This window comes from Chinchilla lanigera, unplaced genomic scaffold (assembly GCF_000276665.1).
Source record: "Chinchilla lanigera isolate Chin_1 unplaced genomic scaffold, ChiLan1.0 scaffold00086, whole genome shotgun sequence".
Classification (NCBI taxonomy): Eukaryota; Metazoa; Chordata; class Mammalia; order Rodentia; family Chinchillidae; genus Chinchilla; species Chinchilla lanigera.
In genome coordinates this window covers 5,130,017-5,146,501 of record NW_004955487.1, presented here as the reverse complement: position 1 = coordinate 5,146,501, position 16,485 = coordinate 5,130,017, and the positions used below count along the sequence as shown (strand labels likewise).

Sequence of the window (16,485 nt, the reverse complement as noted above, 5' to 3'; positions counted from 1 at the left end):
AAGTCCGGAAACCGAGGGTGTGCCCGAGGACTGCGCACGCGCGGTCTTGAGGGCGTGGCCTTGGCGGACACGTCCGGAGGGCTGGAAAAGCTGGCGCTGGAGTGCAACCTGGAGTAGCTGCCCAGGCGCTCGGACTCCCGGCGTGGAAGGTGACCGTGGCCCCGGGGACGCGGCCGGCCACCAGGTGAGAGCCCCGGCCTGTCCTCACCTGGGACCGGGCTGCGGCGCGGGCGGGAGCGCGGCCCAGGGCGGCGCCGGCGGCGGGGACGGATGGGTGGGGCTGGGGGACGCCCGGAGTCGGCGACCGCCTTGTCCCCGGGCCCCGGCGGGCGGGTGCGGAGAGGGGTGGCGGGGTCCCCGGGGCGGGCATCGGGCCACCGGAGAGCAGGGCGAGGCCGAGCCCCCTCCGCGCCCCCTGGCCGTGGGACAGGGTTGTGTCCCTCGCTGTCACATTCCCCGCACAGTGACACGCACGTGCGAGTAGGCGGGTGTAGGTCCAGGTCCCAAACCCCGCCATCTGACTCTAGCCTGGTGACCTTGGGCTCGTCCCTGCCTGTGGGATCCTCGTTTGAACGCGGCTTTCCTGCTCCAGCCTCGCCGATTCGAGTTAGGGTCAGCGGTTTCTATGGCCCTGGCACTCCTCTAGGCACCTGCTAGGCGCTCAGCTCTGGGTGTCATGTGGGTGTCGCCTCCCACGACGTCCTCAGGAGCCAGTGTGCTGAGCGCAGCGTGCACAGGGGGAGAACAAACCAGCCCCGCCCTGGACAGGCTGGAGAGCCGCAGAGCTGTAAGCAGATAGCACAATGTCCTGCGTGACCAGGACCAAGCTCCGGGTCCCTCAGCAGGAGCTGGTGGTCCAAGACAACACACGTCTGTCATCCCAGCCCCAGGCAGTCTGAGGCAGGAGGATCACCATGAGCTCGAGGCCAGCCTGGGCTACAGAGGGAGAGTGAGAAAGATTAGATTACAGAGTGAGCTAGATTAGATCACCCTTCAGGTGCAGTAAGGGGATCTCGGTTGCTTGATCCGAGTGGAGACTGGAGGACATGAGGGCTGATGATTTCCTGGTTGTACCAGCAATGATTTCTGGAGTGGGAGAGGGGAGGGAGGGGCAGATCCGGAGGGAACAGGCTGTGTTCACTTGATGCACTTGAGGAGTCTGCAGAACATCCAAGTGACAGTCAGTACCCTTGGCCTCATTCACTTGCACAGATAATTTACAGGCAAGGATGAATTGCTCGAGAGTGTATGTCAGAATAGCAGCAGGTATCAGAAGCATCCACAGAAGCTCTTTTCTCTGAGATCCTGGGTTGATGTGGAAAGAAAGTGCAAAAAGCCAAGAGTGGTGGCTCATGCCTGTACATAGTCTCAGCTGCTTAGGAGGCTGAGGCTGGCAAAGCACAAGTTCAAAGCTAGCTGGCCAGACCGTGTCAAAATAAAAATGAAAAGGGCTGGGGTTATGGAGAAGCCATTTCTAAATCATTCTGGTGTCCTAGGGATTTAAGGAGATGTTTTAGGATTTCACTAAAAATAGAATCAGATTTTTTAAAAGTCATCGAACTGGCAAGTATGAGGTCCTGAGTTCAATTCTTGGTACCCCTCTCCAAAAAAAAGTCATTTAAAATCATTACGTAGAGCTAGCACCAGGGCAAGTGATAGCTGGATGGACACTGGGAGACGCTGTGCCTCGCTGAGGAAAACAAGTAAACATGGGCAAAGGAGATCCTAAGAAGTGGAGAGGCAGAATGTCATCATCATATGCATTCTCTGTGCAAACTTGCCAAGAGAAGCGCAAGCACCCAGATGCTTCCCTTAACTTCGCAGAGTTTTCTAAGAAGTGCTCAGAAAGCTGGAAGACCATGTCTGCTAAAGAGAAAGGAAAATTTGAAGATGGCAAAGGTAGACAAGGCTCGTTATGAAAGAGAAATGAAAACTTACATTCCTCCTAAAGGAGAAACAAAAAAGAAGGTCAAGGATCTCAATGCGCCCAAGAGGCCTCCTTCGGCCTTCTTGTTCCCAGTATCGCCCAAAAATCAAAGGGGAACATCCTGGCCTCTCCATTGGTGATGGTGCAAAGAAACGGAGAAATATGGAATAACACCACAGCAGATGACAGGCAGCAGCCGTCCCAGAAGAAGGCTGCCAAGCTGAAGAAAAAGTACAAAAAGGCCTTGCTGCCTACCGAGCCAAAGGAAAACCTGATGCAGCGAAAAAGGGAGTTGTCAAGGCTGAAAAAAGCAAGAAAAAGAAGGAAGAGGGAGAAGATGAAGAGGATGACGGTAAAGAAGATGATGAAGAATAAGTTGGTTCTAGTGGAGTTTTTTTCCTAGTCTGTAAAGCATTTAACACCCCTGTACACAACTCACTCCTTTTGAAGAAAAAAAATTGAAATGTAATGCTGTGTAAGATTTGTTTTTAGGGCCAGGTATGTAGCTCAGTGGCACAAGGGACTGCTTGGCAAGCGCAAGGTCCTGAGTTCGATTCCCAGTACCAAAAACAAACAAACAAAGATTTCTTTTGCCTGGCGTGGTGGTGCACGCCTGTAATCCCAGCACTCGGGAGCCTGAGGCAGGTGGATTGTTGCGAGTTTGAGACCATCCTGGGCTACAAAGTGAGTTCAAGGCCAGCCTGAACTGCATAGCGAGACCCTGTCTCAAAAAAAAAAAAAAAAAAAAAAAGATTTGTTTTTAAACTGTTCAGTGTCTTTTTCGTTGTATATTTAACACACTACTGAACGTGTCTTTCGACAGCCCTGTCCTGCTAGTATTTTCAGTAGCCATTAACCTTGCCTGGCACAGTATGGGAGCTGTAAATTGGCATGGAAATTTAAAGCAGGTTCTTGTTGGTGCATGGCACAAATTTTTTTTTTTTTTGTCTTTTTGAGACTGTCTTGCTACGCAGTTCAGGCTGGCCTTGAGCTCACTTTATAGCTCAGGCTGGTCTCGAACTCGCAATGATCCTCCTGCCTCAGCCTCCCGAGTGCTGGGATTACAGGCATGCACCACCACGCCCGGCTGGTCACAGCACAAATTAGTTATATATGGGGACGGTAGCTTTTCATCTTCAATTGTCTCTGATGCAGCTTATATGAAATAATTCTTGTTCTGTTAACTGAATACCACTCTAATTGCAAAAAAAGTTGCAGCTGTTTTGTTGACATTCTGAATGCTTCTAAGTAAATACAATTGTTTATTAGAAAACATTATGTATATAAATAATGCATTTATATACACAGTCAGCTGTCCTTATTCCCGAGGTCTACATCCTCAGATTTAATAAACCCAAGACTGAAAACAGTCAAAAGAGTTGTGCTGTATGGAACACATATGGGCTTGTTCTTGTCATTCCCTCAACAGCGCAGTGTGACAGCTCCTTTCTTGGTGTTTGCGCTATATTGGATGTGATACCTACGCTAGAGATGATTTAGTCTAGGCAGGAATGCCTGTAGCTTCTATGCAAATACATTCCTTCATGTGAGGGACTTGAGCCTCACAGGAGTTTGGTATTGACAGGGCTCCTGACCTAATTCCCTTGCACATCCCAAGGGAGGTCTGTGCTTTAATGTGTTCAATATGTTGTACACTAACATTTTTGTTTGTTGGAGACAGAGTCTTGCTATGTAGCCCAGGCTGGTTTTCAACTCGTGATGATCCTCCTGCCTCAGCCTCCCAAGTGCTGAAGCCAGCAGGCTTGGCTGTATGTGTTTTGTCTTAGGTCCACTGACTTCCTCTAAAATTCTGTCCCCTGAGGTCAGAGGCTTTAGCTTTGTTCACAGAGATGGCCTCAGCATCTACGAGATGCTCCCTGACCCCTAAGATCTTCTCGCTGCTCCACAAACAAAGCAAAAAAGAGAAAGAAGGGATGGTGCAGCTGGCTAAAGAGCTTTGGGTCTGGGGTCAGACATGGCAGGCAGGTGGGCCAATAGGTGTACTCAGAGTGACGTCTACAACTACAGAAACTTTTTATCCCCCTTAACAGTGGGAACTGCATAGGGGCTTTGCACTAAGCTATAGCCCCAGCTTTTCTTTTTTTTTGGAGATAGGGTCTTGCTAAGTTGCCCAGGCTGTGCTCCAACATGGCGATTGATCCTCCTGCCTCAGCCTCCCAGAGTGCTGGGATGACAGGCGCCTAGTTAAGAGAGGAACTTTGAGCAGGACCGGGGGCTTTCACTGACTGTGCCATCTTTGACACACTGAATCTCCTTTTTCAGGCACGCTGTCCCTGGAAGAACCAGCCATGTCAGGATGAGAGAAGGCTGAGGGTGGGCTGCTCTCCACCAGCCCTTCGGAAGCCATAAGACACTGCAGCTGTAGTAAGTGCATTTCTGTTCCTGCTAAAGTGCATCCTGGGAGCAAATGTGTTCCACTGTCATCTTCATCAACTCAGCGGGCACAGAGAGCTGCGTGGCAGACCGCTCATCTGTAAAATGCAGATTTAACCCACCTTTCTGGAGCACGCTGAGGGTCAGGCTCAGCCACAGCACGGTCTGTGGCACACAGCAGGCCCTTAAAAAGCATCTGTGAATGGGAGTGGTGGTGCACAGCTATAACTCCAGCATTATTGGAGGCTGGGGCAGGAAGATCTCAAGTTGAAGGTCCGCTTGGGCAATTCAGCAACTTAGCAACACCTTGTCTCAACATTTAAAAAGGGGAGGTGGTGGGGAGCTTGGAGCTCGGCATGAAGGCTCTGGGTTCAATCCCCAATGCCACACACGCAAAAAAAGATAAAATTGGGCCACAGATATAGCTTGGTGGCACAAGGGCCTGCCTGGGAAGGCAGGGTCCCAAATTCAATTCCCTGTACCAAAAAAATTAAATAAATAAATAAAATCTGTGGCGCAAGCAAGGTGTTGTGGCACATGCCTGGGGTTCCGGCGCTCGGGAGGCTGAGGCAGGAGGATCACTGAGAGTTCAAAGCCAGCCTAGGCTACATAGGGAGACCTTATCCTAAAAGACCAAAAAACTAAATGTGTGGAGCAAATGACTATGTCACAGGATAGGTATGCGAAGATAAAATGAGCGTGTTTGGAAGCTCTGTGAGCTACACACCCTGCAGGTTAACTGTCCAAGAATAATAATCTGCACAGGGGCGGGGGAAATAGCGGCACAGTGTCTAACTGGCAAGTGCAAGGTCCTGAGTTCAATTCCTGGTACAAAAAATAATAATAATAATAATAATCATCTGCACACCTGTGAAACAGGCATGCCTAAGTCGTATGTTTCCCAGGCACTGGTTCTTTTAAAAAGTAGATCTATGCAAAGAGAGGCAGGGGACAAACCTCAGACACTGACATCCGCTGCTTACCTGGCTTTGCTGTCCCCAGGCGGGTCCTTAGGGCAGCTCTTAGGTCAAGCTATTCTCCGTCCTGGCAGGTGGGAGGGGGGGCAGGAAGTAGGTGGAGTGGGAGGCAGGAAGTGGAAGTGTGGTAAACAAGTGTTAATTGGCTCCAATCCTGAAGCAGCTAAGGGAAGAAGCTTGAATCTTTTGGGAGCCAGAAGAGCTAGGGCCCTGCATGTGGTAGACAAGTGCCCTACCAAGAGCTCCAACACAGCCCAGCTTTCTGTAATTTAAAAGGAAAGAAAGGAACTGAATAGTACCCAAGAGTAGATATTTATTTTTAAGTAAAAGGAGTACATTGGGATTGAACCCAGGGCCATCACAGTGACAACTGTTAAATTGTACAGGCAGGGCTGGAACTTGCCATCCTCCTGCCTCAGCCTCCCAGCATGCTGTGCACCACCACACCCAGCTTTGATGTTGCGTTTTTCTTTTTTTTTTTTTGGTTTTTCTCCGGTACCAGGACCCGAACTCACGACCTTGTTCTTGCTAGGCAGGCGCTTTGCCGCTGAGCTAAATCCCCAGCCCCGATGTTGCGTTTCTTGATGCCATTGTAACTGACCTTTCTTCTTCTAGGGGTTCTTCCCTGTGTCACGCTATGGTGAAAAATGTTCCGGAAAGGCAAAAAGCGACACAGCAGTAGCAGTTCCCAAAGTAGCGAGATCAGCACGAAGAGCAAGGTAGGGCAAACTGTGCTCCTGGTGCCGCTTGGTTGGCACAGGTGTACCAGGTCTCGCTGCCCCGTGATCGGCACTGTCCAGGGCCTGAGGCTCATTTTTGATATGACAGACATACTTGGTTTAGTTTAACTTTATTCTGTTTAGGCAGATTTTCCTGAAATTCTTAAATCCATTAAACTATGCACAGTCTCATGGAAACAAACACAGATTTAAAGAATTTTTGATGTGATGGAAACTGGAGGTGCAAAGGGCTGCATTTCGTGGGTTCTGGGGTTCACTATGTGTGTCACATTCACTCCCCAGTATGCTAACACCTTGTACCTGAGAACTTTTGACGCCGTTTGAAGGAATGATGCATGGGTTGAACTTAGGTGAAGCGAGTTTTCGAATCAGATGTTCACAGAATATTATTTCTTTTTTCCCTTGTCTTTTTGAGAAAAGGTCTCACTGTGTAGTTCAGGCTGGCCTTGAACTCACTTATGTAGCCCAGGCTGGCCTTGAACTTACGGCAATCCTCCTGCTCCAGCCTCCCGAGTCCTGGGATGACAGGCGTGCACCACCATGCCCGGCTATAGAATGTTATTTCTAAGGAAACTATGAAACCATTGTAGTTCTATGGGACAAACCACTTTCTGTTGTGGTTTTTAAAAACTTAACTGACAGTTACCTTGCTGGGCCAGGTACCCTGGGTGTCACCGTGGAGCACCAGTTTGGAATTAGATTTCCAAAGTTCCAGTTGTTTACTCTGTGTGAACTCTGGGCCTGTCACTTACCTTCTGGTCTCTCATATGCCCTGCCTGGCTTTCTGCATAGGATTCACTTGGGGTTCTGTGGAAATGACCTCAAAACACAGTGTGGATTTTGAGAGAATATTAATAAAGGATCTTATAAGGTGTGAGAGGTAATGGTTTAGGCTGATAATGTTGTGTGACAGGAAGAGCAGTTCGGTGTATGTTTTGTTGTGTTTTAATGTTGGCTTTTTGCGGGGGTTGTTGAGGCAGAATCTCACTTATGTAGTTCAGGTTGGCCCTGAACTCGAGGAAATCCTCCTGCCTCAGCCTCCCAAGTTCTGGGCTCACAGGCATGCACCACTCCATCCAGCTACAGTATATTCTTTTGAAAGCTGCTCTGGAATGTGACTTTAGAAAAACCTGTTGCCCTCAATGTTCCTGAATAGCTGACCTGAACTTGTATCAGCTCAATTCATGGTAATCTCCGGTTTGGTGACGAGCTTGAGTGCAGCCAGGGCTTCTGACTGCGGCTTGTGTGTCCTGTGTTCCTCAGTCTGTAGATTCCAGCCTGGGGGGTCTGTCACGCTCCAGCACTGTGGCCAGCCTGGACACGGACTCCACCAAGAGCTCAGGTGCGTAGACGGCTCGGGCCAAGTCCTGAGCACTGCTTCTCCCCACGTGTGCGTAGCTTTACCTCCGGGTGTGCCCTGAGTCCCGTGTGCCTGCCACGTCCTGAAGTCCACAGGCAGCCAAAATGTGTGGGTGTGGACACGTCACCCTGGAGCATCGCTCAGGCAAGTGGCTTCTTAGTGAGGCCTGGGGCCAAACGCCATGTGGCAGCCCCTCGGTTTCCAGATAGCGTTGTGAGACACGAGGGGCCGAGGGTGAGTCCCGCTGGATCTCCGCCATTTACAGCAAGGGCCGCTGTGTTGGTGAGTAGAGGGGTAAGGAGCCAGTTACCCCGACGGCTGTCTTGAGAGTCGCAGTGATTAGGGCAGTGGCTGTCACGGACCCTTGCGGAGTGACTGCAGCCACCAGAATTAGTTGCTCATTAGAAATCCAAAGGCAGCTCCTACCCCAAGCTCTGTAAGTAGCTAGTGACTAACTGCGTGTATCCTACATTCATTTTCTCACCCAGAGCAGGGTGAGACGAGGCAGTCTGTAAAGGAGAGTGTTGTAGTGTGCAGTCCGTTACCTTTACTTGCAGGTATCTTTTAAGATATTAGAAATGGAAGCATCTTTTTTGTTATATAAACACTTCCTAAAAGCAGTCACATAGTATTTCCTTAGTGTGGCAGGTATCATAATTCATTTGTGGTAATTTTTATGTTGGCTAGATTTTATAGCAGACAAGGACTTTCTAGTATTAGTCCCTCTACATTAAAAATATAATAATTGGTGCTGGGCCTGGTGGTGCATGCCTGTCATCCCAGAACTCAGGAGGCTGAGGCAGGAGGATGGCAAGTTTGATTCTAGTCTGGGCAATTTAGGGACTTAACAAGACCACGTTGCAAAATAAAAAATAAAAGGAGGAGGTAGGGGTGTAGCTCAGTACAAAGCCCCGAGTTCAGTCCTCAGTACCGAAAAAATATTTAAAATCATATTCTGATGGCAGCTTCTGCTTTCCTTTGGGACAGGCCGGGGACTGTATTTCTTTCGAAGTCTGTGACAAATTTCCCTGCCCCTTTAGGACAAAGCAACAATAATTTAGACACCTGCGCAGAATTTCGAATAAAGTATGTTGGTGCCATTGAGAAGCTGAAACTCTCCGAGGGAAAAAATCTTGAAGGACCACTCGACCTGATAAATTACATAGATGTTGCCCAGGTAAGAATATTTTTAAAAAGATTTTAATTTAAAGCCTCTGGTTAGGAGACTAAACGCACAGTGTTGGAGATGTACTCAGTAGCCACTGGGTAGCGCTGTGCTCACCGTCTTAGGCTGAAGCCAAGCATGCATCCCGGGGTCCTGGGCGGTTCTAGGTGCCTTGGACACTGTGCATGTAAGAAGCAATGCTGTCTGTTCCTCTACACATAGAACTTCTGGCTTTCACAGGACTGACAGCCTCGTTTAAACAGGAACTGAGGGTTTTTAAGACAGTCAGGCAAAGGCTTGACTGTAGCTCAGTCTGCTGTTGTCATCTTGTTGAAAGCGAATTCATGGCAGTGTAGCCCTAACACAGCCCCTCACTGACACTGTCTCCGGGAAGAACGGAGGGGAGGTGGGTTTCAGAAATCTATCCAGGTCAAGAACATAAGAACTAACTCATCATCCTGCAGGGAAATTCAGAAGGATAAGATACAGCAAAGCTGCAGAGTCGGCACGTAGAGGCCGATTTGTACTCTTAGTGCTGTGGGTGCGGATGAGTGAGACGCCTGTGGTCAGTCATAAGAAAGTGCAATCCCTTAGCTCATGGGGCGGCATGTGCGGTGGTTCTTCATGGAGGTAAAGCAAGTTACTTGTCTGAGGGAAATCAGGGAACCTCTCACTTGCTGTTCAACAGTGAACTCTTTGTGGTTGGCTTTCTTTATTCTAATTAGTTATCTCAGCATTTAGTTAGGGCTAAGTCATTTCAACCAAGTAGAAGCACCCAGTTTAATCTAAGTGAAATAGTAAACAGAAAAGAGTGCCGCCTTCTCTCAAACTACAGGGTCATCTTCATTCCTAAAAGACTGATATGTTCCTCATCTTGCTAGAGAATTTTTGTGTGTTGAAATGACATTACTGACAATAGGATAGTTGTTTTTTTTTTCCCTTGTACTTTTGAGACAGGGTCTTGCTATGCAGTTCAGGCTGGCCTTGAGCTCACTTTGTAGCCCAGGCTGGCCTCAAACTCACAATGATCCTCCTGCCTCAGCCTCCCAAGTGCTGGGATTACAGGCGTGCGCCACCCCACCACGCCCAGCTTGACAATAGGATAGTAATTACTGTTATCTTTGGTTTTGACTCTTGAAACTGCATTAAATCTGTGAGAAATAATTAACAAGCAGTTACTATAATATTGTGAGGAGCCAAGGTTAAGGTATTTGCACAGAGTTCATTTCCTGTTACTCATTATTCCAGAAAAACCTTTCTGATATGGACCATCTACTGACTATTGAGAGTATTTTAATGTATTTTAAAGACAAATTAGGCCGTGTTCTATCTTAGGAGCTACATCCAGGTAACCTGTTAGGGAACCACCAGCTAACATGTCCTGATTTCTGAACAGTTCACAATGCTGACGAGTGTGCTTGTAAGCCAAGGACTCATTGCTGAGCAGCCGCGTGCCCCGAGCCCCGAGCCCCAAGCCCTGAGCATGGGACACCAGCCATGCCTGTCCATCTGGGTAGGGTGGAAAGTGACTGAGAAATATGGTCCCAGGGCCAACTTCTGATCATTTCAGGCCCTGACACCTCCAGTACTGTACTTTAGACTCTAAATAAAGACCTTTATTCTAATAAGAGTTCTGTGAGAGGTATCTCAAATTTGGAATTACAGCTCATACCGACAGAACAGTATGCAAAAGTAGACTGATGTCAAGCTGGACATGGTGGTGCACAGCTGTAATCCCAGCACTTGGGAGGCTGAGGCAGGAGGACTGCCACAAATTCAAGGCCAGCCTGGGCTCCATAGTGAGTTCAAGGCCAGCCTGAACTCTATAATGAGACCCTATCTCCAAAAAAAGTAGACTGATGTCAAGCCCAGATTTGTGGCTATAAACAGTTTTAAAATGGTGAGTATCTCTAATGCCCCTTGGAAGAAGTCTTGCTTGGCTTACGTGTACCCACAGTCTCTGAAGTGTGTGGATTGTAAGGAGCAGATACTAGAAGGGACTAATCCAACTTGAGATGGTAACAGAATTTGAATGTACATCTTGTAATGTTTTTTACTTTAAAGCAAGATGGAAAGTTGCCTTTTGTCCCACTGGAAGAAGAGTACATTATGGGAGTTTCCAAGTATGGTATCAAAGTGTCCACGTCAGACCAATATGTAAGTAATGGAACTGAATGAAGTTTTAGGAAGTTGGGAACTCAGGCCTGGAAGAGCTTACTTGGAGTTGGGCCTCCTGTTTGAGTGGCTGGCTGCTCACTGGGCTAGAACATGGCCATTTTCTTGGGATGAACACATCCAGTCCACACACTGCACCCCGCACCCAGGTGAGGTGGCCCACACCTGCAACTCCAGCTACCTGTGAGGCTGAGGCAGGAGTATCCCAAGTCTGGCTGCCAGCCCGGCTACATATGAGACCGGGTCTCAAACAGAATAAAGGGCTGGATGGAGCTTGGAGGTATAGTGCTCGCCTTGCATGTACCACCCCTTGCTTCTGTCCTCGTACCACAAAAACGAAACAAGCAGCTGTCACCTTGGGAAGTGGCAGAGATGAGCATTCAGCTCACGCCCTCTTGTCCCATCTTTCTGGCATTTGAGCAGGAAGGTGTGATCTGTAGGGCAAGTCGCTCCGTCACCCAGTGTCCCAGGGACCCCTTGGGGTGAGAAACTTTATAAGCTACTTTCTGCCTGAACTGGGGGCATCCTGGTTAAAGTCTCACAACACTTTCTCCTTTGCGGGGCCGGGGATCGAATCCAGGGGTGCTCTGCCACTGTGCTACCTCCCCAGCCCTTTTTCCTGAGATGGGGTCTCAGCTGCCCACATGGGATGCACACTTGTGATCCTCCCGCCTCGCCTCGCTTCGTGCTGGGATTACAGGTGTGCACCATGACATGCGGCATCATGGCTGGCATCACGGTCAGTACACGGAGAGCGGGAAGATGTGAAACATGTCACCATCTCTGGTTTCTGCAGGACGTGCTGCACCGGCACGCTCTGTACCTGATCATCCGCATGGTGTGCTACGACGACGGCCTGGGCGCAGGCAAGAGCTTACTGGCCCTCAAGACCACAGACGCCAGCAGCGAGGAGTACAGTCTGTGGGTTTACCAGTGCAGCAGCCTGGTGAGGGCTTCTGTCACCCTGGCGGGCTCCCCGGGAGTTAGCGAGTGGCCATAGTGGAGCTCTTCACAGCCTCTCACAGGCTGGGAGAGCGCGCGGTGACAGGACCCATCCCGGCTCAGGTTGAATGCTTCCTGGAGGCCGGGTCAGCTGGCTGCCTGCCCCGGTGCAGGCTGTGAAGTATCCTCTTCAGCCCAGGATTGTCACCTAGCTGGGTGACATGAGCGGGGTGTGGCCAGGCGCCATCCACCGGTGCCGTCCGTCTGCCCTTTGCCCTGCCGAGGGGCGCAGGCTGCAGGCAGGGAGCTCCCGCATGGGTGCGTGGGGTGCAGGTGTGGGAGGGATGGACGTGACGGTGGTGCTCAGAGTCCGCGATGAGATATGTCAACGCCGCTCTCACTGAATCTTTTCTTGTAACGCAGGAGCAAGCACAAGCCATCTGCAAGGTTTTGTCCAGCGCATTTGATTCTGTGCTGACCTCGGAGAAGTCCTGAGCTCTGCAGCCGGGCAGGAGCCGCCTCAGCTCGGCATCCAGCTGCTTCCTAAACTGCTGTGCTCTCGATCTGGGACGCTGAACTCTTAGGGGACCAGGAAGGGACGCGCCAGTCCAATTCTCTGAAGAAAGTTACGATGTATGAAACACCAGTCATCTTTTACCGTATTAAAATGCACAATGGGTTAACACACGGTGGACTGTTTTCTGGGATAAAAACAAAACTTCATTTTCAAATGCAATGAAGTGCCGCAGAAGCTCCCTGTAGCCACACTGAGGACAATGAAGCCTGCCCGTGCGGCCGCCCAGGGACAGGACGTCATTGCCCATGGGTGGAGGTGGAGCATGGAGCGACGCCGTCAACTTTGGATACACGAGGGTAGTTTCACAAGCACATTGTCAAAGGTCGCAGGTTAGAAACCCCAGTGTTTAGCGAATCTTAGAAGATTACACTCATGCTAAAAGTAAGCAGCATTTAAAGGATCTCATGGACAGTCCGCTAGTGTATGTATTTTTTTTTAAGAAAGGATGTCAGTTAATACTTTAAAGATTAAAAACATCAGGAATAAAACCGTATCCATTTAAAAGTACTTTATTTTTCTTCTAGTCAAACGACTAGTTGACAAGGAGAGTAAACTTTATTAAACATGCTCTAATTATAAATCACTGCAGTAAGAACAATGAAAATAATTTCGGTTATACAGTATTTACAGTTGCGCTGCAACTAAACTGAAGTAATCAAGTGAGTGGACTGAATATAATACATCTCAAACAGCATCCTCCCAGGCTGCATAGCGAGCCGCCCACCGATCGACCTCAGGAGCTACCTGCGGCCACCTGATCGCAGAGCCGCCTGCCTCCCAGGTTAGATCCGTGGGAGCTGACACACAGAAGCGGCAGAATCCTGCAGCTGAAGTTCATGAAATGTAAACTTTAATATAAATAGATATCTACAGTGTTCTCCTTTCAGGTTTTCTTTCTTTTTTTCCTTTCCTTCCAATTTGCCATGAGCAAATAACTAGCAAAAGATCATGGGGAAGTGAATAGAATTTCTCCTCGGGAGAGGGCCACTCATGGCTCCTCGAGAGCACCAGCAGATTGTAGACTGGGAAAGTACTTCCAGGTGTTTTGGTGCCAGCGGGCTGGCAGATTAGTGTGGGCCTGGAGTTCGAGCGCTGATGTGAGCCAGCTCGATTCCTCCCATCGCTGGCACCAGTGTCCCAGGCACACAGGGCAGCCCTGTGCAGGAGGGGTGTGCACACGCCCTGAAGCCTGAGCAAAGTGACTCAGCAGAGGGTTCAAACAGCAGAAAGTGACAAGTAGTGAAATTAGATGTAGTGCTTTAAAAAAAAAAAGGACTTTAACTACAGACCTAATGCATATTTACCTGGAACGTTGAAAGGCAAAAAGCAATGGCTATACGACATCTTAAAACATTCCAGTTCTTTATCAGAGCAAACAAAAATACAATTGACAAAAGAATGTTAAAAGATCCACACTTACGAGAGTCTTGCATCATGAAGACAAGCTGCCGCGATCAAACGTGCCTCTGTAATGCACGCGGTACGGCACCGCCACCTCGCTTTCTAAGCCTGCGCGCCTACGTTATCTTATTTCATTCAAAGTTCCGAGGGGCATCACATGCCCGCTTACCTCCAGAGGGGGCCAGGCTTTCCAGTCCCTGACTGCGAATGTGGTGCTCACAATGACTCACAGAGGTATGATGGGTTGATCACGCTAATGAGTTGGGATTTTCTCACACCCTGACCCTCCCCAACCCCCAGTAGTGTAAGGTTAAGTGACACTGATAGCCTTAAGCAGGAAGACAGGTGTGTGGAGCAAGGCGTTCCCCGGGACCTTGATTCCTGACAGCTGCTGAGTACAAATGGACGGATACACGAGATGGGGGAGCGACCATTCCGTCTGCGTTCTATAGACACGAGATGCTAAGCTAGGGATGTCCTCAGGGGCTAGAAAGGGCAGTCAGTGGCACACGCGACAGGAAGCAACAGGCAGAGCTGCTTGTGTCCTGGGGGAACCGAGGAGGCAGATGTGGAAACATGGAAAGCACGTCAGCTGGGTTAAGGAACTGTTCTGCAGTTCATCACTGTGGTTTTCACCCAACCCAGAAGTGGTTTGTCATAACCCGGAAGGGATCAACTGGTATTTCCATAGGTTGCCAGGGGCCACCAGAAGCTTGGTTACGCGTGACTGTTCACAACAAAGGTCACATACACATGCCGGGCAGGGCGCGGAGCACACAGCGGGGTATAAATCCCCAGGCTGCTTTTGCAGACCTTGGGTGGGTTTACAGGGAGTGTGTGTCTTTAAAGGTGAACTGATGGATGGGCATGGCTGTGGACACGAAACCTTACTCATGGGCAGTGTAATGTGAATTTCACATAATTTTCACGTGCCATAAAATATTTTCATTTCCCCCCCAGGAACTTGATATTGAACTCAGGGTCTTTGCACTGAGCTGACACCCCTGGCCCTTTCTTCATTTTTTATTTGAGACAGGGTCTCAACAAATGGCTAAGTTGCCTTGGCTGGGGGCAAACTTGGGATCCTGCTGCCTCAGCCTCCCAGAGCGCTGGGAGGACAAGCATGTGCCACCACGCGCGGCTGGCTGTGCGTTATGAGTGGCAGTTTATTTGCTTCCTAAAATAGTAACTCCAGAATTGGACCAAGGAAAGCAGGAAGACTTTCCAACTGTCTTCATTTCAACATTTTTAGGTTTAGCTCTTTCTGTTGATGCGAGATCTTGGTTATGTAATTAAGGTAAGTTTTCGGTTCACCTTAGGAAATTCAGTTTTTTCTGATAAAAGTACAGTAACATTTCATGAAAACTGCAAATTATAAAAACAATTCACTTATATGTAAAAATCGCCTTCGAGGCTCTCAGAACGGTGGGAGGGCACAGACCCTGCTGCTGTGCAGTGTGCTTGGCGGCGAGGGTGGTGATGTGACGAGAGTTTTGGTACCAGTGAGCCCGGAATGGGGCAGCTGTGGAAAGGCTGTGTTCAGTGGTGATTCAGTCAGCGATAAAGTGCACGAATGACACGGGGAAGGCTCCTTTGCGGCTGGCATCTCCCTCAATGTGGCCGATCTGGAATGACAAGGTGCGGGGGTGTAAGACTGCCGGTGTGGGGGCACTTGGTGGGAGAGGAGGTTCGTTCCCAAGGGTCTCCTGTGGGGACAGAACTGCAGGCCTGCAGCTTCCCGGGCTCAGCAGGATGGTGGGAGGCAGCCTGGCTGACAGATGCTTTTTCACTCCCCAGAAAGATGGGGGCGTCTTGGCAGCAGCACCCCCAGGGTGGAGACCTCAGGCTAGAACACTGGGGCTGTGCTGTGGACGGGGACTGAGGCTGAATTCCAGGGTCCTGGAGGAGCCCAAATCCCTCCTGTGCCTGCCCCAGCCCCATCCAGGCTTGCCCTGGAGGCCATTGCTCTTGCCCCCTCGCCCCACTAATCCAGCCCTGGGGCCAAGGTCTGGAAATCCAGAGCCCCAAGGTGCAGGGGTCTCGTCTCGGGACCTCACATGTGCTCTGGACACTGCCAGCCGCACAGAAACAGCCAGGACCCTCAGAGGTGGCATCCCAGCAGGACACCTGGGGGTGGCAGGATGGATGGCGCAGGAGGAACTGGCAGGTGGGTGGGCTCTGGCAGGAGGCGGGCACAGCCCAACTCACCCACCACTCCTGGTCCTCTTCCCCATCCACGACGATCACGTCCCCTTCAGAGAAGGTCAGCTCGTCCGGGTTGTCCGCCACACAATTGTAGAGCGCTTTGACCCGCTTGGGCTTCACCTTGGCCTGTGCAGGGATGTGGGGATGGAGGTTGGGGGACAGAGACCTGAGCAGAGACTCCAAGTCTGGCCCAAGCCTGGGAAGCCCTGAGTTCAAGGTTTGCAGCTCAGTGCAGCATGGGACCAGGGAGAGGAAGGGGAAGCCCCAGCTAATGACCGCTCAAGACAGAACCGGGAATGATGCAATGGGCCCTTCATGGCTGCCAGGGAGAGGAGGGAGTCCTAGTGTGCCCTGACTGGCCAGGGAAGTGGAAGGAGCTGGGCATGGATCTCATGGTTCAGCCAGGGCAGGAGAGCAGGGTGTCCACTCACCGCCTGAGACTTCCTGGGCATGGGTGCAGGCGGCTGCAGGGCCGCAGCGTTGGACAGGGGACCCACAGCATCTGTTCCAGGGAGAGCCACTCGTTAGTGCTGAAGGGAGCACCTGTATCCGGTGCCTCATGGTTCATACCCCAGATGGAAGTAGTGACCACAGGAGCCAGGGTCAGGCCTGACCTAAGCTC

The 16,485-nt window shown here is 50.2% G+C and overlaps 2 protein-coding genes across 2 annotated transcripts in view; one reads left to right on the top strand and one right to left on the bottom strand.

Moving 5' to 3' along the window:
* The first annotated feature begins 52 nt into the window (after positions 1–52).
* Positions 53–12,367, top strand: Itgb1bp1 (integrin beta 1 binding protein 1). The gene is made up of 8 exons (XM_005404395.2): positions 53–184; positions 4,211–4,312; positions 5,914–6,017; positions 7,302–7,380; positions 8,439–8,575; positions 10,628–10,720; positions 11,535–11,684; positions 12,104–12,367. Exons 3-8 carry the CDS (start codon positions 5,946–5,948, stop codon positions 12,173–12,175), a joined length of 603 nt encoding a protein of 200 aa, XP_005404452.1. The 5' UTR covers positions 53–184; positions 4,211–4,312; positions 5,914–5,945; the 3' UTR covers positions 12,176–12,367.
* Positions 12,368–12,750: 383 nt separating this feature from the next.
* Positions 12,751–16,485, bottom strand: part of Asap2 (ArfGAP with SH3 domain, ankyrin repeat and PH domain 2) — a gene marked incomplete at its 5' end in the record, with an annotated part of 138,851 nt that continues 135,116 nt past the window's right edge. The window contains 3 exon segments of the mRNA XM_013504338.1: positions 12,751–15,283; positions 15,867–15,989; positions 16,295–16,365. Of these exon segments, the coding sequence (XP_013359792.1) occupies positions 15,209–15,283; positions 15,867–15,989; positions 16,295–16,365 (269 nt within the window). The 3' untranslated portion in view covers positions 12,751–15,208.